Genomic DNA, 25,575 nt, shown 5'->3' with positions numbered 1-25,575 from the left:
TTGCTAATTGAAGAAGTACTTCAGGAAAAATTGAAAACTGATACAGTGGGGAAAAGATGTTAATTGGGAGTTAATAGTGTGGATCTGGGTAGGACTTGGTGGGTACAATCTTCAAACTGGCCAGACAAAAAAATATCAGAGCAGAGATGCTCAGTGTGCAGACCAACTTAGATGATACAACTTGGTTATTTCATGATTTATTATGTAAGACTTTCCGTATTTAAAATAAAATCTCTTTATATGGTTACATATGTATGATTCCAACTATATGACATTCTGGAAAAGGCAAAACCATGGAGACAGTAAAAAGATCAGTGGTTGCTAGGGGGTAGGGGGGCGGGAGGGATGAATAGGCGGATCTCAGAGGATTTTTAGGGCAGTGAAACTATTCTGTATGATACTATAATGGTGGATTCATGTCATTATACATTTGTCCAAACCCACAGAATGTACAACACCAAGGGTGAATCCTAATGTAAAGTGTGGGCTTTGGGTGATAATGACGTGTCATCCCAGGCTCTTCAACTGTAATGAAGGCACCACTCTAGTGGGAGGGGGCTGCTGATAATGGGGGAGATTAGCTGGAATTTCAGATCAGAGGTCCGGTTAACAGGTGTTGAGATTTAAACCTTTTAAAATAATGCCATGTGGCATCTCAGATTTAATCAAGTTGAACTACAGCCCACTAGCAGAGAGAGCCGAAGGAAGTGTGAAAGGAAGTTTAGAATGGAGGTCCTCTTAGCCTAGTCAGCTCAGGGCTTGCTATTGTTAAGCAAATGTCACTACGCCGCCGCCGAGGAAGGAGTGACTCATAGCCACTGCTGGGGAGGGGGAGGAGTGGGGTATAAGAAACTGAAGCCTGAAATGCCTAGCTCCTGTATTTTCAATGAAGATGTTTAGTTGGATTTAATTTTAAAAAATTTATTTTAATTGTTTGATTGGGTTGTAATAAGAAATGCAAAAATTTCCAAACCCTGGGCTGTATTGCTTCTAATTACTGATATCATAGAATCGGTAATGATAATTGATAGGTATCAACTCTAGTTATTGTAGGGTTCTTTTGAGCCAAAAATCAATGTTCGTGACATATACGCTCAGTCAATTGTCTTTGAATCATATGTTATATTTGACAAAGCTAGATGGTTAAAATAAAAGCAGATTTAATTTGACTGTTTCTTCAGATGGTTCCTGGGGAAAACAAACCAATAATTGATGCCTTTTAGCAAAAGAAAATGCAGCAAAACCCTTAAGGCTCTGTCATTGATTTGAACAATTAGGTTGCACAAAGGAAGCCTGTTTCTCTATAATCTGATCTGCCCTGTGTGCACAAGCCTGCCGTTGCTGGTGGTGTTACAGGCTAACAGAGAACGGGGTTTCTCCAAAGCAGGAATGGAGCACTTTGAGTACAGGTTGCCTTGTGGCTTAATGGTTATGCATTCAGGAGCCAGACTCCTTGGGTTTGAGCCTGCATCCACACTGCCTGCATGAATCTGCAAGTTCCTTGTCTGTGTCACCTCTACTTTCTCACCTGTAAAATGGATCTAACAACAGCACCCACCCTGGAAGATCATTGTGAAGTTTCAATGAGCAAGGCATTTAGAGAAATTCTCCATGTACAAACTATATTATAAATCTCTGCAGTGGTTTTGATGAGGTCAGTACATAATGTGGAATTGGACAGGTTGTGGGGGGATGGAAACAAACTACACTTAATCCTACTAACTACCCATATTCATGTATCTACAATTTTTACCATGGGTGTTGCGTAATTATAACCTACAGGTTTCTGCTATTATGTTTGCTGCAGAAAAAATTATGGGTTATACTGTTAGAAACCAGGGATTCATCTTAACAGGACTGTGAATTTCTGAAAGAGCGCATAAAGATGCGGTCTAGATGGATATGGGCGGATGGCAGGAACCGTGACAGCACGGTAATTGGACCGGTGGCCATGAATTATTACCTGAGACAGAGTTTCCATGTTAATAGGCTCTAGCTGGTCTTTCAACAGCAGGGGTTGATTTAACTTTGTATTATTTTTCCCAAAGAGTCAGGCAACATGTTCAAGAATATGCAGACTTAAAAGAAACTCCCACTTTGGCCTGTGTACCCAACAGGCCAGCTATTTCCTTCCTTCTCTTAGAGAAACTGCCCATACCACCTCTGCTTTTGAGAGTCTGTTCCTATTGTGCTTCCTGACAGACAGCTGGAAAAGCCACCCCTCCCCGTGGCTACAGCTAATCGAATGGATCATAGGGCTCTCTGAGCTATACTATATACTATACTATACTATACTATACTATACTATACTATACTATACTATCAGCTTCTCTTAAATTTCTAGGAGAGTCTAGACTTGGGAACGAGGCTTTGAGAATTGAGGAGTGATATAAGGCATATCCACAGAGAGAGATATTAGCAAGAAACAGGGATGGGAGACTGGGGGCTCCCAAGATGAAGGCCATGGTTTTGGGCTCCAGGAAGCTTCCTTGTTTTGGCTGCAGTCCTGCCTTTGGGTGTTGATGAGATACACAGAAACACACCACATCTTTCTAATAAGTACCCCCTTTGCTCACTCTGGCTTTACAATCTGCTTACAGCAGGGCAGAGGCTTATAAAACTTGAATTCCAGAGACTTCATTCTCCTGACATCATTAATTTTGTTGGGGAAAATGGACCCTTCTAAAATGTCTTGTTCTGTAATGGGCTCTCTTCTGAGGAGTAAATGTAGGGACTGTAGAAGAGCAGCAAGTCATTGCACAGAGGAGAGACATGGAAAAATCAGGAAGGTAGAAGGGCCTCACCAAGATCCGGGAAGATGAGTTGGCAAAAATACCGCAGCTGCAATCAGAATTGCATATGAAAGACTGGGGGGGCTGGGAGGAAGGTGCCACCATTGGGAGAGAACCAAAGAGAAGGCAGGAATCCAAGATCAGACAGCAAATGTCGAAAGGTTCTCTGGAAGAGGATTAAGGGAACAGGTAGCAAAGACTTTGAGCTGCCTGTGAACCATATGATAAAGGAGCTCACCATATGGTGCAAGAAGATAGCAAAGCAGGTTCAAGGAAAGGAAAGTGCTTTTGTCTGTAGGATTATATAACCACGTCTAATGTATGTGTGCGTGTGACTCCATACCACTAATGAGATTAAAATTAGGAGAGACTCCCACATCAGGAGCTCCAAGATTTAGGAAATGCCTTTGTTACGGATTTGAACTAAACTGCTTTTTAATTTCCTCAGGCAATTTCTTCCTGTCTTAACTCAGGGCTGTGCTTGGTTCCAGCAGAAGATGCTGTAGTCTGGGGCTTGGAGCTCTGGATTGCTCTCTTGTGCACAAACCAAAGCTCATACTACTTAAGCACGCTGGTGGCTTTCAGGGAGACAAGCCATGGAGGTTGCTGAGGATGTACGGCTCGGGTGCTGGTGCTGCCAACCGGCACCCACTTTAGCAGGCACAGGAGGCATGGTGCCGGGGAGGGGTGGGGCATAATCTTTTTAGGCGCTCATGAAAGCATTTTAAGGTCTTTTAAAACCACAAGAAAAAAAAAGTGGGCTTTTAGGCTGAAGAAAATGCTTTAACGTATTATATGAATATGTTTGCCCTTATGCCAATGTAGTCACATAAGATACCCTTTTCAAACGCTCTTTTTCCACAGCAGAAGGAGGGACCCACATATGTCATTAAGGAGCTCTGTAGCAGTTTTAAAATTGCTGTTTCAAAAAAGACAAGACTAGCATTTGGTGGAGATGAGTGGACCACAAGGCAGGGACAAATGCTGTTTGAGATGGAAAGATGCAACAGGAATCACAAAACCTACTTTCAAATCCTGGTCCAACCTCCTTCCCACTGTGTTGTCTTGGGGAGGCTATTCAACCTCTGTGACTTACAATTTCCACGTAAGTATGATAGGGTTAATGTCAGTAGCTGCCATGCTGGGTTGAGATGAGAATTCATATGATGTAATGCCTATAAATCCAAGGCATGGTCCCAGGCAATTCGTATGAGCTCAAAGTTAGAGACAACGGGGAAGGGGTGTGTGGAATTGCAGATGGAGGAGGGGTGGAAGAGTGGGTGTAGGTTAGAAGAAATGGAGGTCAAGAGCTGAAAAAGAACCAGCTAAGGAATTTCTGCACACATTAGAGATGCCTCCCCAGGCTTGGAGGATCCCACCAGCCAAGGTCCACAGAGTAGGGGGGCAGGGCTGGAAGGGGGAGTCCATTGCATGAGCCTTCTCAGGAATCCCTGTGATGGCTCACAGGTCCCAAGAGCATCTGCACACAGATAGGTGACTGACAGGCATAGTGATGGGGGAGAGCAGGCAATCTGGAGCCCTCCATCACTGTGGGCATGCACTTTGTCCAATGGCAGAGGCTCAGAATAAAACCAAGGTATGTAAACTCTGCTTATACTCAGAGGGGGGGGGGAAAAGAAGAGAGGGGGGAAATGAGAAAATAAGAGGGAAAACCGTTAACTTCCTAGAATACGTCTATGATGTGGTGTGGTGACCACTGTTGGCGCTAGGAATGCAGGTGTTAAGTATCAAGCAATCAAGATCACAGGTATCTAAACCAAACCCAATCTGTCTTGACTAGCTGTGTGACTTTAGCAAGTTATTTTAGCTTCCAGTCTTTCATTTCCTCATCTGTAAAATGGGGATAACAGCAGCTACATTATAGTGTAAGTGTGAGACAATATATATAAGCTCTTACAACAGAGTCTGGTGTATAGCAAGGACTCCAATGTTAGGGGGCATCATCACCATCATCACTACCACCATAGAACATATGTTCCATGAAGGCAGATACTTTTGTCTGTATGTTCACAGCCATTTCCTCTACACCTAGAAGAGTTGCTTGGCACATAGCAGATGCTCAATAAATACTTGCTTGAATGAACAAATCCTTAATTACATCTGTTGGTGAGCAGTTTATAAAAGTGATGACTTCTCCTTGGGGTGGGGTGTGGGTTCCAATCTCAGCCCCAGTTCCTTTCCCTCATGTCTGCCCTCTGCTGTCTATAAGCAGCCACCATACCTTGCACTCAGATCCAGAGAGGAAAGAGTAAGGAGTAAGGAGATCACTTATAAAAATTGAGAGACCAGTATTCCAGAATTTGCTGAGGGTAAAAGTCATAGTGCAAAATGATATGGTGTGGGTTGGTGGGGAGGAAGTGGAGGCCGCAAATCCCAAAAGGGTAGTTTCAGTCTCTGGATATATTCAATGAGGACAGGACAGAGAAGGGAGGTCAAGACCCCAGGGAAGATTTTTAAGGATACAGGAAATGTCAAGCATACTTCTCATCAGGAGGAAATAATACAGAGGACAGGAAAGATCAGATACTTTCTGTACCTTCCAGATATGCACAGAAAAATAAAGCAAAAGACCTCATGTTCTTAAAAATAACAATAGTAATTGAAGTGCCAAATTCTTGTATAACATAAGATCTTTAGGAACGATTTTTCTTAAAATGTGGCACTTGTTCCATTAGCAATACAAGGACAAAGGTATTTCTCTTTTAGTAAATTCTCCTAGAACATGTTAAAATAACTATATGAGTGGTAGATCAAGCCTATGAATTTATATATTCTTTTTTAGGGCAATGCTAAGAGAAGAGAAGGAAATTAGCTAAAACCATTTTAAGAAAAACATTTAAGAAAATAAGGAGCTATGTATATGGGGAAAAATAAACAAATGCACGAACAAATAAATATTTGGGAAACATGGTCATGGCTATAGTCAATCCTGTTGTACAGTCTGAATTTTGAGCTACAGGAATTGACATCAGCACCGTGGACAGAGACATGTGTGTTCAAAGTCTCTAGGGGTACTTGGAAGGGGCTGCTTCCTAACCCTCAAGTAACCTTAGTGACACTCAGGCACTGATGTCACCATTATTCTAGGAAAGTAAAGCCCTTAGAGAGGAGGCTGAATGGTGTCTCACCTCTCAGGTTTTGATTTTAAACCTTCTTGGATGCATACAGAGCAGCAGACCTGGATGGGACTTTTTGAAGACATGAATGTTATACCTGGGCACCCAGTTTCTAAGGACTTTCCACTTTTTCCTTTTAATCCCATAAGCTGCTGACTTCTTCCTACTTGATTTATTCCTGGCTTATGCTGTGCTTCAGGAAAAGCAGCACTAACACCTGGCATGTTCCATGATTTGAACACAAGGAAATGTCAGCTAGAAGATGAGCTTGAAGTTTTCTGTTTATGGATCATGATCAACTGGGAGTTCTGAGGGCAAAAGTCAGGAGGTCTTTGGTGTTTCCAAGCAAATGCCATCCAGAACTGAAAAGTAGGGAGTATGGTTGATGCCACTAGCTTTCCACCAAAATTGTTCTCCCAGCTTCCCTTGCATGGAGGCATGGCCATGTGACTAAATTCTCTCTAATAGAGTGTAGGCAGAAGTGATGGGTGTCACTTTTCCAAAGCAAGACTTTTAAGAAGCAGCTTGTACCTCCTCCATACTTCTCCCCGTCCACCCTCTGAATGCAGACAAAAACAAGGCAGTAGAGATTAATGGAGTCATACAAGATGGAAGGAACCTGGGTCCCTTAAACCAGCATATGGAGAGAGTGAGGGAGGTCAGGAACACCCATCTCAGACTACTACATGAATGAAAATTAAGCTTCCATTGTGTCAGAGCCAGTGTACATCTGGGGGGTCTCCTGGTTATGGCAGGTGATCTACCCTTACTATTAAAGGAGCTTAGGTGCCCTGGCCATCACATAGGTCAACCAAACCTGGCTCAAGGGTGGGGTCAGGAGGAGACCTTTTGGGATTTTCTTTGACTTCCCCTTTATTCCTTTATTCCCTTTATTTTGATTTTCTTTGCGAAGCTAACTTAACTCATCCTTTAGATACGGCCCAAGAGCCACTTTCTTGTGGAAGTCTTCACTGACTTCCAGTTAGGGCCAAGCTCACCTCTACAGGCTCTCACAGTGCACAGCAACTACCACAGTCATGCATTACATCTACTAGTGTGATTTCTTGACTAATGTTTATACCCCAGTGCATTTTTAAGTATGCATTTTTCAAAAACTCATAGAATAATACACTGCTTTGTACATTTTGTTGTATGTAAATTACCTTAAAAATTACCAAAAACAAATATTGAATTCTGGTTAAATGATATGTATGTGCAAGGATTTAGGGGTAAAGTGTATCAGTGTCTGCAACTTGCTTCGAAATGCATTAAAAATGAGTTGACAGTGGGGAGCCTGGGTAGCTCAGTCAGTTAAGCATCTGACTTCAGCTCAGGCTATGATCTCATGGTCCTGGGATTGAGCCCTGTGCCTGGCTCCCACTCAGCAGGGGATCTGCTTGTCTCTCTCCCCTTCTCCCTCTCCCTCTTCATGCTCTCTCTTAAATAAATAAAATCTTTTAAAAAATGGGTTGCCAGAGAGAAGATAGATGGATAGAGTGTGATAAAGCATAAGCAGTCAAATGCTAATTATAGAATCTAAGTAGTGGGTACTATGGATGTTTGCTGTATAATTCTTTCAACTTTTCTATATTCAAAATTTCTTCTTCACAATTAAAATATTGGGAGAAAAGTTCACTGAGAGTAGGGTATAGTGAGTATATTACATGAGAAGAATTATTCTATGTATATTAAGTTTTATATCATTAATCATAATGCTCTATGATTTGCTTTTGTTTTAATTAATATTGTGTCATGGACATCTTTCCGTGATGATAGAAAGGCAGACAGAGATAAGAGAGACCTCATTCTACTGAATATATCATGGATATACCATTAGACATTTAACTTTCACGTTATTGATCACATTTGAACGATTTTCAATTTTTTTCTACTACCGTTTTCCATGACAGATCTTTTACCTCGACTTTTGTGTTGTTGCATTTGATTCTTTATGTTAGATCTACGTCCACCACAGCACACACCTGCCTCCCTTTGCTCCTCACCCCATGAGCACAGGACCTTCCATAGGTAAGAGTCAGGAATATAAAAGAATAATAGTCTCCATTCAAACTTCTCAGCATAACTTTTAAAAAGGATTTGGGCCATATAGATCACAAGCACATCTGAAGTCTCAGAAGGCAAGCAATACTAACATTAATTAAATGTTTATTGTGGCAGCATTTTTGGATTAGAATCAGGTTTATAATGTGGAGAGTTGTATTTATGCTCTGCACATCTGGGCAGTATAATCTGGGCAGTATAAAGCTGCCCAATTCATATATCTGAAGCATAATTTTATCTCCAGTAATCCCCTGACAACCACAGAGGTTAAATTCTTGAAAAGTGTAGAGATTGGTAAAGCTGAAGACAAAGATTCAAGGGATCACTAAAAATAGAGAGTGAAACTCATCATAAGAAAACAAATTATAACTATGGATGGGAACAGATGTTAACCAGACTTTTAACTGTGGTGATCATTTCATAATATATACAAATATCAAATCATTATGTTTTATATACCTGGAACTAATGTTATATGGCAGTTACACCTCAGTAAGAATGAATGAATGAGTGAATGAATAAAAGAGCGCATGAAGGATAAAACTAGAAAAACTAGGGATCCCTGGGTGGCGCAGTGGTTTGGCGCCTGCCTTTGGCCCAGGGCGCGATCCTGGAGACCTGGGATCGAATCCCACATCAGGCTCCCAGTGCATGGAGCCTGCTTCTCCCTCTGCCTGTGTCTCTGCCTCTCTCTCTCTCTCTGTGTGTGACTATCATAAATAAATAAAAAAATAAAATAAAATAAAATAAAAAAGTGCAAAAAAAAAGAAAAACTAGCAAAAAATAATAAATGATAATACATTTGAATGCTCTGTTACAAAAGTTCTAGAAGGCATCTATCTCTGAGTAAGCCAGATGTGCCAAGAAGCCCTGCTCAGTCAAGATAACCTTTCCAGGTAAATACTCTCACTTGTTCAGGAAAATAAACTCTCCAAATTGTTCTTCGTTTCAGAGTTTTTGAAACAGGGCTTACTCGTTTGGAGCTCAATGGCCTTCACACCCGTTTTGTCTTGTTTTCTTTCCACAGGTCTTAGCAAAAGGCATGTGTCACCCCCTAGGCATCCTACAAATGATGACAACTCCTAAGAGCACATTTTTCTTAGGCCAGATCTGATACAGTGGACCTGGGTGGGGGGGAGAGGTATGAAGATATCACCCCAAAGACCAATCTCTTCCATCTTTGGAAAGAGAAGAGTGCCGTGTTATGCTATTTAAGGGGATCGATCTATATACCTGACCAGACTGCAAAATGCTCAAAGTAGGCATTCAAATATAAAACTACATTAATTGGAAACTGTGGTGCAAAGGATTACGCTATGTTTTAAAGGACCATTGAGGCTTTTGTTATTCTGTCTTGCTCTCATGACATACTGTTGTTCTCATCTGCGATTTGTTTGAGGCCACATCCCCAGCCTGGAATAGAAATCTCAATTATTGTAACAGTTTCCATGGAAACATATGATCTATTAGCTCTCATTTCCTCACCATTCCCCAATGACCCATTCTCCTACTTCTCCACCCCCCACCCCCACCCCTCATCCTTTCTCTAAGGCCTTCTGGCACTTCCATTTCTCAATTAAAAACTCTCCAACCTATATTGTTAACTGACCATAAAGGTGAAGAACTATGTGTACTAGATGCTAACCCCTGTGGTAACAAGGACAAGAATAAAAATGCATATTTATATGTGTTAAATTGGCACACAGGACCCAGAAATAAGCAAATGAAATGAACAAAATGTTTGCCTATGGAGGGCAGTAGCAACAAGGGGGACACAGAAAGGTGTGAACTTGGGTGGGAGCAGATTTCTCAGTGTTTATCCTTTCAATATAATTTTAATTATGAACCCCATGAACACACTGCTTATTAAAAATATAATGTAATTTTTAAAAACTACCCAACAGACTCATGTAATAAGAACCCCTTCTTCATTTAGGTCACGTCCATCCTGATCATCAAGGCAATCCACTCATCTTTGGAATCTAAATGCCCCTGGTCTTTCTAGCACTTTAAATCTCTGACCTCACCCATTTGTTTTTTTCATCCCTAGGTTTCTAGATTCCTTCTTTCCTACCCAGGTTATGACCCTCTTCCTCCTCTGACTTCCTTTCCAAGCTGGTCTAGATGTCACTTTTATCCATTTATTCAATATGCTTTTACTGAGCACATACTCAAAGCAGTCTCCATTGGATCTGCAGTGAACAACTCTCTTCTCAGAATCCTCGACTCCCTTATTAACCTTATGGCTTACTGATCCTACTCATCTCACCTTTAGCTCACATCTGCCATGCACTTCTCTATGTCCACACCCAGCTGCTCAGAGTATTGGCAAAAAATCACACAGAGGCATGGCTGCTTTCATTACCAACTTCAGAGAGCTTCTCAGTAATTTTACTGTATTTTCCTACTGTCATTCTCATTTCTTGCCCAAGCTCTGCAAACTCTGGGCCACAATTCAGATCACTTATTCCATCTCAGCAGATGACCCTGTGATCCACGGACAGAGAAAATCCATGCATTCTGTCCAAACCCTGAGTGGACTCAATCCAGAGGCACTAGAAGTACAGCAGTGAACAGGTTAGAGAGGGTCCTCTTCTCAAGGTGCTTAGGTCTTAGAAGAGAGACGAACCAATAAACAAAAGGAATACCATCTAGTGATGATTGTTATGAGAGAGAAGAATATAACCGGGAATGAATGAGCAGCTGAGGAGATGGTCCAGGAAGGCTTCTCAGAAGAGGTGTTGTCTAGGTTGCAATGGGAATTATAAGAAGGAACCAGCCAGGCAAAGCACAAAGGAAAAGCATCACAAGAGCTCTAAGGAGGAAGGAGCTTTGTGTGTTTCAAAAACCCAAAGACCACTGTGGTCAGAGCACTATGGGTGACAGGGGCAAGAAATTGAAATTGTCAGGCAGAGAACTGGGATTAGACTGTAAAGAGTGATGTCAGCCCAGGACAGAGTGTGAAATTTACCCCGATGTGACGGGAAGCCATCGGAGAGTTTTAATCATAGGGAGTGCCTTGACCTAATGCAACTTTGACAAAATGACTCAAGCCGCTAAATGGAAAGTGTATTGATTACAGGGAACCAGAGTGGAAGCAGGGAGGCCAGCTAGGAACTTCTGCGGTGGTCCAGGTGGTATACGGGGTTTAGATTAGATACAGGGTTTAGATTAGGGTGGTGGTCCAGGTGGTATACAGGGTTTAATCATGCCTGAAGAGGGAGAGAAGTCAGTAAATGAGTGGCCTGCTTTGGAGAAGGATCTGTTAGGATTCGTGAATACGTTTCACACGGGTAAGAACAACTCCAGGACAACTCCCAGATTTGGGGCTTAGGCTACAGAGATGGAGAAGAAATTGGTATTTTTCACACACTTGAGTTCATGGTATGAGATTTATACTAGACATGTTTGCAGCACACAAAGGGATTAAAAGACTTAAAACAACACTAAGCAACTCAGGAATACTTATAACACAATCTTGACTTTAGTAAAACAGTGTCTCCCAGTATCTATAAAAGCTTCCAGAACCACTCTTTGAGTCCCAGGGTCGTCCTTCAATTCCACTGCTGTTTGAGAGGAATGGTTCCCATTCTTGGCTGCAAAAGGGATCTCTTCTGAAAGGCACATCAGATCATGTCACTCCTCTGCTTAAAAACTTTCAATGGCTCCCCACTGCGCTGTGAGTAAGATCCAAACTCTTCATCACAGCTCACAAGGCTTTGCAGGATCAGGCCCCTGCCCATCTCTGCAACCTCACATCCTACTACCTCGCCCTGCTCATGACATTTGGCCTCAACACCTTCTGATGGTGCCTAGTAGGTACCAGGCCCTTCTCTACCTCAGGACCTTTGCACTTGCTATTCTCACTGCTGGCAACATTCATTCCTGCTCTTGGAATGAATAGCTAGTGCATCTCATCCTTCAAGGCTCACCTTCTCAGACGGTCTAAGTGGGCCCCCCCTCTTGATTTGTTTGTGGCCCACAGCACGCTATTCATTTTCTTCACGGTTTTTATTATAAACTACAGTGTTGTGTTTATTTCCTTTTTACCCTCTCCCTCGTTGGAATGTAGCACCACATGAACAGCAAATGTGCCTCCCTTGTCACCTGTCCTGGAGTGGGTGCAGCCCCCACACCATACCGTACCTTGCCAAAGCTTCCTTTCCCCAGCACCATCAGGAAGTTAAAATCCGTCAGTTTCATTCGGTCTCTGTTTCCATTGTTGTCAAGTTTGGATATGGTGTTGGTCGTCTTTTCTTCTGGAGCCTTGGTCCCCTGGCTGATCTTGGCTCTCTGGCAGAGGAAGCACACAGAAAACATTGTTAGGGTTTGAGGATGCCCTTGTAGGAAGCCACAGGTACATGCCGTGAGTTGCGGTTCCTGCAGCTCGCTGCCTCCCTCGGCCAGCATCTCAATGAAGAGCACGACCAACATCCGCTCCGTAAGCCTGACACCCTGAAGTCATCCTTGATGCCTCTGTTTCTCTTTCATCCATCATGCATCAGCCACCACCAGGAAGAGTCCTTTCTTCCTCTTAGCTGTCTCTAGAATTCATCTGCCTTTCATTTTCACCACCACCACCTGCCATCATGTTGCACCTGGACAACCCACCATGGTTCCCTCCTCACTGGGCTTTTCATGCAACCAGAGCGAGTTTCCACTTCTTCATACCCAACCAAGTCACCACCTGCTTAAAATGCTTCAGTTGTGACCCACTAGGTTTGGGATAAAGATCTCGGTGCTTTTCACTGGCCTACATGGCCCAGTATGATCAGATTCTCCAGCCTCTTATCACTTCTTGGACCCTTCCCTATAACCCAGATTCATTCTCCTTTCACTTCCCACTTCAGGCCCATTGCATCGGCTCTTGCTGCTCTGGGGATGGCTGTTGTCTCTTTTGCCAACCGAGTTACGCCTGCTTCATGCTTCCACTTCCTCAGGGAAGCCTTCCTTGACTGTCTGTCTGGATTAAGTGTCCTTATTTGCTTCCTTCATCCATTTCACTTCCCATTTATACTAGATGGTAACTGTTCCCTTGTTTCCCCCAACATACTGGAAGCTCTGTGAAGGCACAGACTCTACCTCTGCAACTTCCCTAACAACTAATACAGTTTCGTGCTATGTGGGTAAGTGGATGGGTGAGGCCCATGTCGGTCCTCAGCGCAGCAGGGGAGGGTCTTGCTGCTGTGAGCAGCAGAATGGTGGCTCAGAATGGAGCAAATTGGGACACTGGGTGGCTCAGTGGTTGAGCATCTGCCTTTGGCTCAGGTCATGATCCCGGGGTCCTGGGATTGAGTCCCACATTGGACTCCCTGCGGGGAGCCTGCTTCTCTCTCTGCCTATGTCTCTGCCCCTCTGTGTATGTGTCTCTCATGAAAGAGTAAATAAAATCTAAAAAAAAAAAAAAAAAAAAAGAATAAAATGGCAGCAATGAGGAGAGAAGAGGAGGTCAGCAGTGAGAGCGGCAACCTCCAGGACTTTGTTACTGGAGTCGCCTCTAGGGCTAATAATCCTGATGCTGATGCTGGTGTGGATAAGCAGCATAATTCTGAGGAAGTCATCAGCTGAGGACGCTCCTCTGCCCAGACATCCCATACTTCAGCATCTCTCTCAGAGAAAAGGCCAAAGGCCAGAGATGACCCAGCCCCTGTGTACCTTCTCTGATTTTGGGCCTCTTCTCCTTGCATCACCCTGGCTTCACTGCTGTTCTCTGAAAGCACCAAACACATCCTTGCCCCCGGGCCTTTGCACTTGCTGTCCCCTGTGCTTGGAGTTCTTTCCCACAGCTTCTTCACTTCAGATAAGACAGCCTTTCCCAGGGTGCCTGGGTGGCTCAGTCAGTTAAGCATCCACCTGGTTTTGGCTCAGGTCATGATCTCAGGGTTGTGGGACTGGGTCCCATGTCAGGCTCTGAGCTCAGCACAGAGTCTGCGTGTCCCTCTCCCTCTGCTTTCTCTCAAATAAAATCCTTAAAAAAAAAAAAAAAAAAGACAGCCTTTTCCAACACCAACATGCAGAAGCTCTCAGCAATCTCCATTCCCTTTATTTAGTTATTTTTCTCTGTATTCCTTATCACCATCCTACAAACCTGATATTTACTCATTTCTTAATTTCTCATCTTGTCTCACACTAGAACATAAGCTCCATGAAGTCAAGGATTTTGTCTATTGTTTTTTCCCCTGATGTCTAGAGCGGTACCCAACACAGAGTGGGCACTTATCTTTGGTAAATGAACCTTTTTAAACTGCAGTTGCTTTTTCAAACAAACAGAGATCAGAACATGAGAGAATGTATCTCAGAGTTCTTAGCACCATTCCTAGCACATACTAGGTGCTCAATGAATGGCAGCTATTATAGTTGTCCTATTATACAATTGTCATTTTTTAAGGATTTTATTTATTTATTCCAGAGAGAGAGAAGGGGGAGGAGGGGCTGAGGGAGAGGGAGAAGCAGACCCCATGCTGAGCACGGAGCCCAACATGGGGCTTGATCACAGGACACCAAGATCATGACCTGAGCCAAAACCAAGAGTTGGATGCTCAACTGACTGAGCCACCCAGGCACCTTTATTCAGTAGTCTTTTAAAGACAAAGAAGCAACAAACATTTTTTCAGGGTTTTGAATATCGTAAAAGAGTCTTTCATTCAAAAATACTCATCAAGTGCCTGCTATGTGCTATGATCTAGATGCTGAAGCTCAATCACAGAGACAAACAACTATGGATGCTCAAAGAATGTGCACCGCAGCAGGGACTGGGTCCTACACCTTGTATCCCAAGGATATTCTAGAGTTATTCAGGTCAACAACTTGATATCAGCCGCAGAAACAGCATTTAGGGAGTAGAGAGCAAGACACACTTGAAGAATCAAACGCTGTTTAGTTTGGCCGGAGCACAAAACGCAAGGTCCATGTGGCACGGGATGTAGCCCAAAGGCAAGAAGGACCAAGTCAACCCTGTCAAGAGGTCAGTGCTGATTCTGAGTATGAATCTAGAGGCTCTAAGGTGGGGCACCTGGATGGCTCAGTCGGTTAAGCTCTGACTCTTGGTTTCAGCTCAGATCATGATCTCACAGTTATGGGATTAAGCTCCACATCGGGATCTGAGCTCAGTGAGGAATTTGCTTGAGAGTCTTTCTCCCTGTCTGCCCCACTCTCTCTCAAATAAATTTTTTTAAAAAAAGGCTTTAAGGAGCCTATGGTATGATCATATTCCATTTAGAATATCACCCTTGGTCCAGTGAAAAGACCATTTGAAGGTGAGTCTGGGAACCGTTAGAAAGAAATGACCATAGTCATCAAGGTGCAAGATGGTGGGGCCTGACCTCAAGGGTGTCTGCAGTGCAGACAGAACAAAGTGGATGGACTTGGAGGTAGACTCATCCGAGCTGGGTGCAGCCTGGGAAGGGGATAAGGGATGAAGGGACGAGTCCTTAGCTTCTGTCTTGAGCACCTGGGAGGACAGGATGGCGGTACTTTCCACTCAGAAGAGAAGTGGAGGAATGACAAATTGGAGGTATGGGTAAGAGGGTGTGAAGACTCTGACTTGGGAAATGCTGAGACTTCCCTTTCCCCACAGTGGCTTATGCTGCAAGGTTTATTTCTCCCTCAGGATGCATGTTCATGGTCATCATACCATTTGTGCTCCTGACAAAGTGTCCACCATTTTTCTTCTTTCTCTTTTCCAAATTACAGTGGAGGGCTGCCTGCGTGGCTCAGTAAGTTGAGTGTCCGACTCTTTTGATTTCAGCTCAGGTCATGATCTCAGGATTGTGAGATCAAGACCCGTGTCAGGCTCTGTACTCAGCAGAGTCTGCTTGAGAGTCTCTCTCTCTCCTTCTGCCCCTCCCCCTGCTCAAGCTCTCTCTCTCTCTCTTTCAAATAAATAAATCTTTAACAATAAATAAAAATAAAAATTCTCTCTCCGTGTCTCTCATGAATAAATAAAAATCTTAAATAAATAAATAAAATTACAGTAGATACACTGAAATGCATAAATCTCAAACACATAGTTCTATGAATTTTTAAAAAGTGTTTATTTATTTATTCATGAGAGACACACAGAGAAAGACAGAGACATAGGATCCCCTGTGGGGAGCCCAATGCAGAACTCAATCTTAGGATCCCGGGATTATGACCTGAGCCAAAGGCATCAGATGCTCAACCACTGAGCCACCCAGACGCCCTAGTTCTATGAATTTAGACAAATGTATGCACTTATGAACCCAAACCCAAATCAAGAGAGGAAACGTTTCCATCATTCTCAAAAAGTTCTCGGGGTCTCTTCCCAGCCAATCCTGTCTCCCATGAACACAATCTCTGTTCTGATTTTGATTCCTATAGGTCAGTTTTGTTTGTTCTTGAACTTCGTTAAATAGAATCACAGAGTGTGACCTAATAAGGAATAGGTATATATTTCGTCTCTGCTCTTAGTTCCTGATGCAAAGCTCCTAAAACTCTTGAAATTTCCTGATAGGAGCATCTTTTATTCTAATGAGGACACTCTTGGTGGGCTCCTGGATGGGGGATTGTCACTGCACAGACCAAATCATGATGAGAGGCTTATAGCTTTCAGCCCCATCGCAGGGCTGGAGATTGAGTTAATAATCAATCATGCCTCTATGATGAAGCTTCCATAAAAATCCCTCAACTATGGAGTCTGAAAACCTTCCAGAATGGTGAATCCCAACCCCATGGGTGATGGAAGCTCCTGTGCCCCTTTTAGAACTTTCCCTATGTATCTCCTCGTCTAGCTTTTCATCTGAATCCTTTATCCTAACCCTTTTATACAATAAACCAGTTCATATAGTGTGTCCCTGAGTTCTGTGAGCCATTATAGCAAATTATCAAATCTGAGAAGGAGGTAATGGGTACTCCTGATTGGTAGCAAGTCAGACAGAAGTGTGGGTGACCTGGAGACCCACCATTTGTGACTGGAGTCTAAAGGGAGGGCAGCCTTGTGGGATCAAGGCCTTAATCCGTGGGGTCTGCTCTAACTCCAGGTATCGTCTGTGAATTAAATTGTCGGACACCCCATTGGTGTCCACAGAGGACTATAGAATTTCTTGGTGTGGGAAACCCACACATTTGGTGAAGCTCTGTGAAAAAGCCTGACATGCTTCCCTTTACAGAATAAGTAGTCTTTGCATCTGGCTGCTTTCACTCATTGTCATGTTCTTGAAATTCACCCGTGCTGTTGCATGAATCACTAGTTTGCCCCTTTGTATTGGTGAGCAGCGTTCATTGTTTATTTACATTCATCCAGTCTCTTCTTGATGGGCATTCGTATCCTTTCCTCTTTGGGGCTATTAACAAAGCCGCCGTGAACACACATGGTCAAGTGATTTTGTAGTAAGATATGTTGAGATTCAAGTGTCTCTGGGAGAGCCAAGGATTCATGCCCAGGAAGCAATGGCATATGTGGGTTTGAGATTGAGAAATGGTATCTAATCAGGAGACAGACATTTGTCGGTTACAGGCAGAGAGTGAGTGGTTAAAACAGGAGCTCATCAGGTAAACTGTAAAGAAGCAAAGTACCCAAGACAGAAGTTGCACTGCCTTTTTTGGGTCATATCTTTCCATCACCCCAAATCCTCACCTCCGGCCCCAGGGTTCTGTTCAAGATATCCTGGCTCAAGCACATTCTCTCCTTCCCCCCCATCCTGCTGTCTTCCCTGCTTCAGCACCACATCTCCCACCTTCTTTGAATCCTGACTCAGGACCCATTTGATCCACACACTGCATCCACACCTGTGAGGATCCAAATCCTGACCATCCCCTGGCTCCCAGTCCCCGTTCTGGGCCTCAGGGGGACACCTCAGGTTCCAGGACACTCTGCTGGAGAAGCATGAGTAAGGGAATCCAACTTCCCAGTTTCTCCATCTGACCTTGCTTCATGGACATTTTGTTTTCTGCCCTTTGAAGAGCTGCAAGTGGCCACTGGCTTTAGCCCTGAGTCCTGAGAGCAACCTTCCTTCCCCTGAATTTGGGACCAAAAACCCTCTTTCCCACTCTCCATCTCAATTGGCTTCTGTGCCTTTTCTCATAGGTACGGGCTATAGAACTGTAATGTCTGTGCCCCTTATCAAAGCTATAGTTTGTGTCCTCTCCTCCAAAATTCACATATTAAAACCCTACCCCACAACGGTGATGGTGTAAGGAGATGGGGCCTTTGGGAGGCTATTAGGTCATAAGGGTGGAGCCCCTATGGGTAGGATTAATGCTCTCATAAAAGAGGTCCCAGAGGGCTCCCTCAGCTCCTCCTCCAAGGGAAGACACAGTGAGAAGAGAGCTGTCTAGGAACCAGGAAGGGGACTCCCACCAGGACATGACCAGGCTGGGGCTTTGATCTTGGACTCCCCAAGTTTACCACAGTCCCCACCATGCCCTACTGTCTGACACCAAGCTTTCCCCCCTCCTTGTTATCTGTCTGGTTTGTGACCCCTACACACTGAACCTTTGGAGGACAAGAAGCCTGTCCTGTGTCCCTCTGAAAGTTCCCTGATCCCCAGAGCCTCAGGCCTAGCAAATATTCCATCAAAAAGCAAACATTCTAAAATTGAGGCCTAAATGAAAATTATCCTCTATCTTGCTGGGCTGGATATGTCTTCAGAAACAGGAATACACTAATGGTTGCCTTTTTATGTCTTGTAATTTAGAGCCCTAGAACTCGGGGCTCAAAGAGAAAGCTAATAGACTGCACTTCTGAGCCAGGAGCCCTTTTCCAGACTGCCCTTTTCCAGCCTTTTTCCAGACTGCACCGGAGGGCAGCAGAGGCACCTCGGGAGCCAGTCTCCAGGGCTGCATTTTGAGTGATTAGTACCTGCCCTGGTTTGAACTAGAGACTCCTCTGCAACCCCCAGCCCTATGAGGAGCTCCTACAGGCACCCCAGTACCAAGCAGCAGAGGCGAGGCCTCAGTAGGCTTTGAGTCCCATAGATCCCTCCTGATCCTGAACTGGCCCTCCCAAAGACCAGAAGGAATATGTCCCAAGCTTTATTTATTACAAGGGGAAAGCTGATAATGACAATAATGGCCTGACAGTTGAATGCTATGACATGCCAGACACTGTTCCAAATGCATTCTCTCATTCAATCCTTAGAAGCTAAGAAGTGTTGTGATTCCCCCATTTTAGAGACGGGTAACCCAAGGCTCAGAGAGATAAAGAAACTTGCCTGCAGTCACCCAGCAAGAAACTGGCAGAGCTGGATTCAAATCTGAGCAGCCTGGCCCTGGGACCATACAAATGGAATAGGCTTCATTGCACAGAGGAGGCTCAGGTGTCTCGCCAAGACCCCCCCTGGCATGCTCCTCTCTACAGCTGGGGCTCCTTACCACTCACACCTGCAGCTCTACCTGCGGGGCTCATTCTCCAGCTGCAGGAGCAAGCAGAGGCTAGTTAAGCTGCAAGCGCTGACTAGTTAAGTCTCCTAAAAGCAGCCACCAGCTGGCAACAGAAGTTAAGCTGGTGGATAATACTGCAATTTCATGTGCCCCAATTGGGACCCCCACCCCTACCCCGAGGCACACATTCTACTCCCAGAGTTCTCTGGCGAGGTTAAACCCCAGCTGCCCACGGTGCTAACGTGCTTCATCATACACACCTTCCCAGGCCTCTCTGCCCCTTCATCAATGATGCTTCCTGGGACCACCTCCCAAAGAAACTCCTTGCACTTGAATCCTTATGGTATGTGGCTGGGGGAACTCAAACTAGGATAATGAGCAGCTAGCTATGGAATGTTGCTTAACTTCTCTGAGATTCAGTTTCCTCATCCATAAAAGAAAAATGGGGATGCTAATAGTATCTGCTATTCAGGGGCGTTGCAAGGGTTAAATACGTTGATGTTTCCAGAGCACTTAAAATCATAAATGGCACAGAGGAAGCATTTTATTATGTAAGAAAATTCGAAGACTGTCCAAAAGCCCAATCCAAACCATCCAAGATGCAGTTTTCCCTTCGTTGACCTATAGACAAGCCCGTGGTCAGACAAAAGCCCCCCAGACCGAGCCAACTCTGACATTCTGAAACACACCACGGACAGTACCCACACCAAGCTCACCCTGCCATGAAATTCTATTACCCCAATGCCAGCAGCTCGATTTTACTGTCACTCAGAATTTCTCCACATAAGAGGCTTGAAAGTAATTTCTGAGTCATTCTGGGTGCTAATTGGTTATTGCACAGGGATTACATTTCTCACGTTCAAGGTCAACTGAAATTTCTCTGTGTGTCTGAGAACAATTTTCGGTCTGTTGGAAACATTTTTTTAATCAGCAACTATGGTACGGAGCAATTATAATTCAGGGATAAACAAGCGTTTGCAGGCTCTTGCTAGAAATAAACGGATGCATTTTGTTGCATGCAGATAAAACAGTCCTTTACTGAAGTAAAGGAAGCCAGTAACTGGCCCAGACAAAACGCTATGTTCACGCAGGAACTGTTTTCCGTGGCATCCTGAAATGTCATCCTAGCTGCCCTAGGATGGAAGAAAGCATTTTGCCAACTGAGACCCCATTTTATTTTTATTTTTAATTTTTTAAGATTTTATTTATTTATTCATGAGAGACACACAGAGAGGCAGAGACATGGGCAGAGGGAAAAGCAGGCTCCCTGTGGGGATCCTTTGGCAGGGCTTGATCCCTGGACCCCAGGATCACGCCCTGAGCCCAAGGCAGCCGCTCAACCACTGAGCCACCCAGGTGCCCCAAGACTCCATTTTATATGAGAAAAGAGTGGCCTTGTTTTTTTTGTTGTTTTTTTACCCACAACAGCATATTTTTAACACAGCAGCAAGTGGGCACAGTTTCATCAAAACCTTGAGGGAAGGGGGCGCCTGGGAGATTCAGTCAGTTAAGTGTCTGCCTTCCACTCAGGTCATGATCTTGGAGTCCTGGGATCAGCCCTACATCTGGCTCACTGCTCAGGGAGGACTCTGCTTCTCCCTCTGCCCCTTCCTCTGCTATCTCTCTCTTTCTCTCTCTCAAACAAATAAATAAAATCTTTTTTTTAAATTTTTTTAAAGTTGAAGCAAAGAGATGGAAGGTATTCTCTGGAAGGACTAACCAACAGTGTCCAGTTCTTGGCTCTACTGCGTGGGATGTCCATTTACCAGCTCCTCTGGACTTGAGCCAGCTCTGCAGGAATAACCTTCACTTATCAAGTTCACTGGAGAATGACTGATAAGCCCAAGGCCAGTGTGTTTATCCCACTTATTTCCAGGAAGGGATATCCCCTGGGTCAGACCCATCACCACAGTCTAACTTTTGTGCAGGGTCCAACAAGGGTCAATGCTCAAGTGCTATTTCTGTCAAGTTGAGGGGGAGATGAACACAGATCTTGGGATAAATGCTAAAGCCCTTGCCATCGCCGGCACAGCCCTTCTACTGTGATGACCAGCTAGCTACTTCCTCAGCCTTATTTGCTCCCTCTCCTCTACCCACACTGGCCTTAAGTTTCACATGGTTGCTATATAACTCAGGGCCTTTACACAAGCTGTCCTCCCTGAATGGAATTTCCTTTTCCCCCTCTCTACTCAGTTAACTTGCACCATTGTTGCCTCAATCACACCCTCCCTGTCCTCTCTGTCCCTCCCCTTCATAATTCCCAGAGTAGCACAGACCTCTCTTTCACAGAACTTTACCTGGTCACGATTTTTTTTATGTGCCTGTGTGATTATTTGATGAATAACTATGACAATAATCTATTTCATTTTAGCTATTTTATGCAATTTTTTCGGAGTTAGCAGGCCGTCACTATTTATCTAGAATTGATGATTTCCCATCAGACTCAGTATATTGAGTTCGTACAAACAAAATAATGTGTTTTCCCTTATGTAACGACTTTAAAATCACTCAATACACATGTAATGAAAGAACTCAAACTCATCTTCCCTAAAACATTTTCTTTGTAAAACCAGGATGTGCCCTACACACCAGCTACTCTCACACAGCTGAAAATGGGATCTAGTAGTCCCACAGAAGGGAAAGGGCTTAGCTGAGGTAGAAGCAGAGCTAGATAGTAGCCCAAGGTTAGGGCCAAGGGTTCTTCATCTTCAGAAGATATACCCATCGGTATTTTATGAAGTCAGTAGCATCATCGATTCCATTTGTTCACAGTACAGCACTAACCCACCAATAGATCCAAATCCAGATTCTATCCTTGGCCTCAGTGACTCAGCCTCCATAATGGAGAACTCCCCTATCCACTTCTTTCTTTCACCGTTACTACCATCCCAGCCCAAGCTACCATCAAAAAGACCTAAGAAGTGAAGGAGAACTTTCAGGGAAAAGTGAGGACAAGGAGGCAGGAATGACTTCACAAAACAGGGTACATTTGGTTTGGGTTTTGTAGGATACCAAGGAGTTTTCTGGGAGACAGAATAACATTGCAAAGGCATGCGGTCATGAAAGGCCTTGATAGAAACCCCACCATAAGTGGGAAAAATGGCACAGAAGTAGACTCAACCAGTTCCCACTGACATAGAAAGAAAGACTTCTCACCTCGAATTTCTGCCGTAGTTCCTCATTGCCCTCACTTCCTTCCGGCGGCACAGGTACATTGAAGTACTCGCCTTCCTCCTGGCTCAGCAACTTAAACCTAAAGGGAGACAGGGAGATGAGATAAATTCTATGACTATACTTGATATTATTTTGCTGGTTAGGCTAAGGAGAGGAAGACTATAGACATCTGTATCTTAAAGAAATGTGTTGAGGGTTTTTTTTTTTTTCTTTTGGGGGAGGTGTGCACTTGTATGTTTGTAACCAGGTATACTACATAATTTTGTAACTATTTCACAGTTTTCAGGAAAAAAAAATGAATGTTCTGGATGCATTTATAGGATGTAATGTGCTGGCCCTGGCTCCATCTCTCTCTCCATACACACAGCTTTTCTTAGTTCTATCATTCAATACTGTATGTGTTTACCTCCTTTTTGTCCACTAAGTGCTTTCTTATTTTGAAAGAATGCTATGAAGATCTCCCATGGTCGATGGATTCTTATCACATTCTCCCAGCATCCTGGCACTCACCAGCATTTCGATAACTATAGACTTGTCTCCATGATGTTGTTTTCTCTGCACACACCTTCCCAAAGTCTCCTGTATTAACCCCCTGAGAAATGGCATCCCTAAATGGGTAAGTACACCGCCCTGGAGTCCAACTCTGCCTGGGTCCAAATCTCACCTCTGCCCTTGCCTCCTTAGATCAGTAGATAAGCTAGCTAGGCTCTCTGGGCCTCAATTTTTCTCATCTATAAATTATAACAAGAGGGTTTTTTCAGGGGCACCTGGCTGGCTCAGTCAGTAGGGCATGTAACTCTTTTTTTTAAAAAAAGATTTTATTTATGTATTTGAGAAAGAAAGAGAAAGCATGAGCAGGGAGGTGGGGCAGAGGGAGAAGCAGGCTCCCCACTGAGCAGGGAGCCCAACGTGGGGCTCGATCCCAGGACCCTGAGATCATGACCTGAGCCAAAGGCAGACACTTAACCAACTAAGCCACCCAGGCACCCGAGCATGCAACTCTTAATCTCAGGGTCATGAGTTTGAGCCCCACATTAGGCATAGAGATTACTTTAAAAAAAAAAAGTCTTTTTCATAGGATTACTGTGAAGCTGAGATATGGTGATATGGTGACTCATGTAAAATGATAAGCACAGTGCCTGGCATTTAGTAAGTGATAAAAGAAATCATCAACATCATTATGCATATTGACATTATCCTCATAAACAATATGGCTTCAGTATGTTTTCAACCACAAAGATGTTTCCGTCTACTCAAAGGATAACACAAGAGTGAGAAACGAAAAAGGCATTCCAAAGACATCCGAGTCGCTAGAAGGAAAAAACATCCCGGAGCTCCTCACTCCCAAAGAAAGACTTTCTAACCCAAATCCACAGTTCTCAGAATGATTTTTTCCCTCCATTCACAAAACTTCCTCAGCAGCTTCTAAAAATAGGAGAGGTGATTCAAAACAGGGATTATTTGCGCCTCTCCGCCTCCACATTTAATATTCAATTGTCCTCTTCCCAATTTCCCAAAGAAATACAAAAATAAAAGAACATCTGTATTTTCATTGGCAATCAAGAAGGGTGCTATCCACACAGCAGGGACTTCTAGGAACTCCCACAAATTAAAGTAATAGTAAGAAACCATGGAGCTGTGGTTGGCCAGTGTTATCTGCCTTTGTGGATTTTGCTAAATCTGGACATTATGATCCACTTCATGTTTTTCATTATATCAAGTCTCTTTTTTTAAATGGTATATTCACTTTAAAAAGGAAGCCAACAGGTTACAAGTAAAAAGTAACTGTAAAAACATAAACGGACGCAAATCAGAGTTACCCAAGACCAAGGAGATAGCATTGCTCACTGAAGGCTCTGAGACTACTGCCTGCCCCTCCTTGTGAAAATAAAAGATCAGCCAGCAGCAGAAGTAGAAGAATGTTAAGGGTACAGCAACAGCTGCTAAGACTTTCTCTTTGTGGTAAACTGAAGATTTGAGGGAGCACTAGCCAAAGGATAGCTTGGCCTGAGTGCACTTCAGGATTATTAATGCCCCAGCCAGGTGCTATCTAAACCATGTATGGTCTAAGCCACTTTGGAAACAACAGATTAAGGGGAACTGACCAGCCTGACCAGTCAATGGGACCCCCAACAGAACCCCATGAACAACTCTGGGCCAGACCCCCAGGGACTAGATGATAATCACCAATTCTGATCCATATTCAGGAAGGATGGGGCATGTCATGGTGCCCTCACTATGTGTGCTGGAACCAGTATATGTCACTACTGCCTCTGAATTAGGTCTTGTGTCCGTTAGAAAAGAAACGCAAGGACTCCTTCCAACTTTGAGTTGCACAAAACCAATACGGGGAAAATCCCTCCAATAGGGCAGAAGGGCTGCCTGTTGGGCAGCTGTTTCCAGCTGTGGATCTCTCCAAAATAGCTACAGGGAACAGGATCCCTATTCTGACAAAGAAAATTTTCAAAAACTACAAAAGACTCCTTTTCCCCTTCATCTGATTTTGAAAAATTAAAACTGAGACACTCATCATTTCTGTGCTCGTTCATCTATAAGGATGGGCAGATGCAGAAAAATAACAGTATGTATGAAAAACTCAGTCAAATAAAGAGAAACAATGAGAAATCAGATAAGTACCTCCCATGAAATAGAACTACTGCCAAAAGACAGAAAATTCTGAAAAATACCTAGTTCATAGTTTCAATGAGATTCAAGAAGCTAATGCATCTTTGAAAAGGGAAGAATCTGAGATTAGAAAAGGCCACTTTCAGAAGAAACATGTAATTACTAAATTTAAAAATCCACTGGAGACAACAAACACTAGGTTGCATAATTCAGATAACAATTAGGGAATTAGAAGACAAACCTGAGAAATTTTTCTGGCAGTTGAATCTGATATTTATTATATCGATTAGAGTTGACCTGATGCTTTATATGCCATTAAGAAAAATGCATATTACCAAAATTAACATACAACACGAAAGGAGGGAATATCACAACATATACATCAGGAAAGTCATTATGATCTGTCTTATATAAAAAGTTCTTATAATTCAATAAGAAAATGGCAG

General features: G+C 43.6%; 1 protein-coding gene across 2 annotated transcripts in view; it reads right to left on the bottom strand.

Annotated features, from left to right (window-relative positions):
• Positions 1–25,575, bottom strand: part of PRKCB (protein kinase C beta) — a 324,641-nt gene that overhangs the window by 75,795 nt on the left and 223,271 nt on the right. For both annotated transcript variants that reach the window (XM_072836199.1, XM_072836200.1), the window contains exons 8-9: positions 22,487–22,583; positions 12,137–12,283 (exon numbers count right to left, since the gene is read on the bottom strand). In XM_072836199.1, coding sequence (XP_072692300.1) covers positions 12,137–12,283; positions 22,487–22,583 — 244 coding nt within the window. The remainder of the gene's footprint in view (positions 1–12,136; positions 12,284–22,486; positions 22,584–25,575) is intronic.

This window comes from Canis lupus, chromosome 8 (assembly GCF_048164855.1).
Source record: "Canis lupus baileyi chromosome 8, mCanLup2.hap1, whole genome shotgun sequence".
Classification (NCBI taxonomy): Eukaryota; Metazoa; Chordata; class Mammalia; order Carnivora; family Canidae; genus Canis; species Canis lupus.
This window is presented reverse-complemented; position numbering and strand designations above follow the sequence as displayed.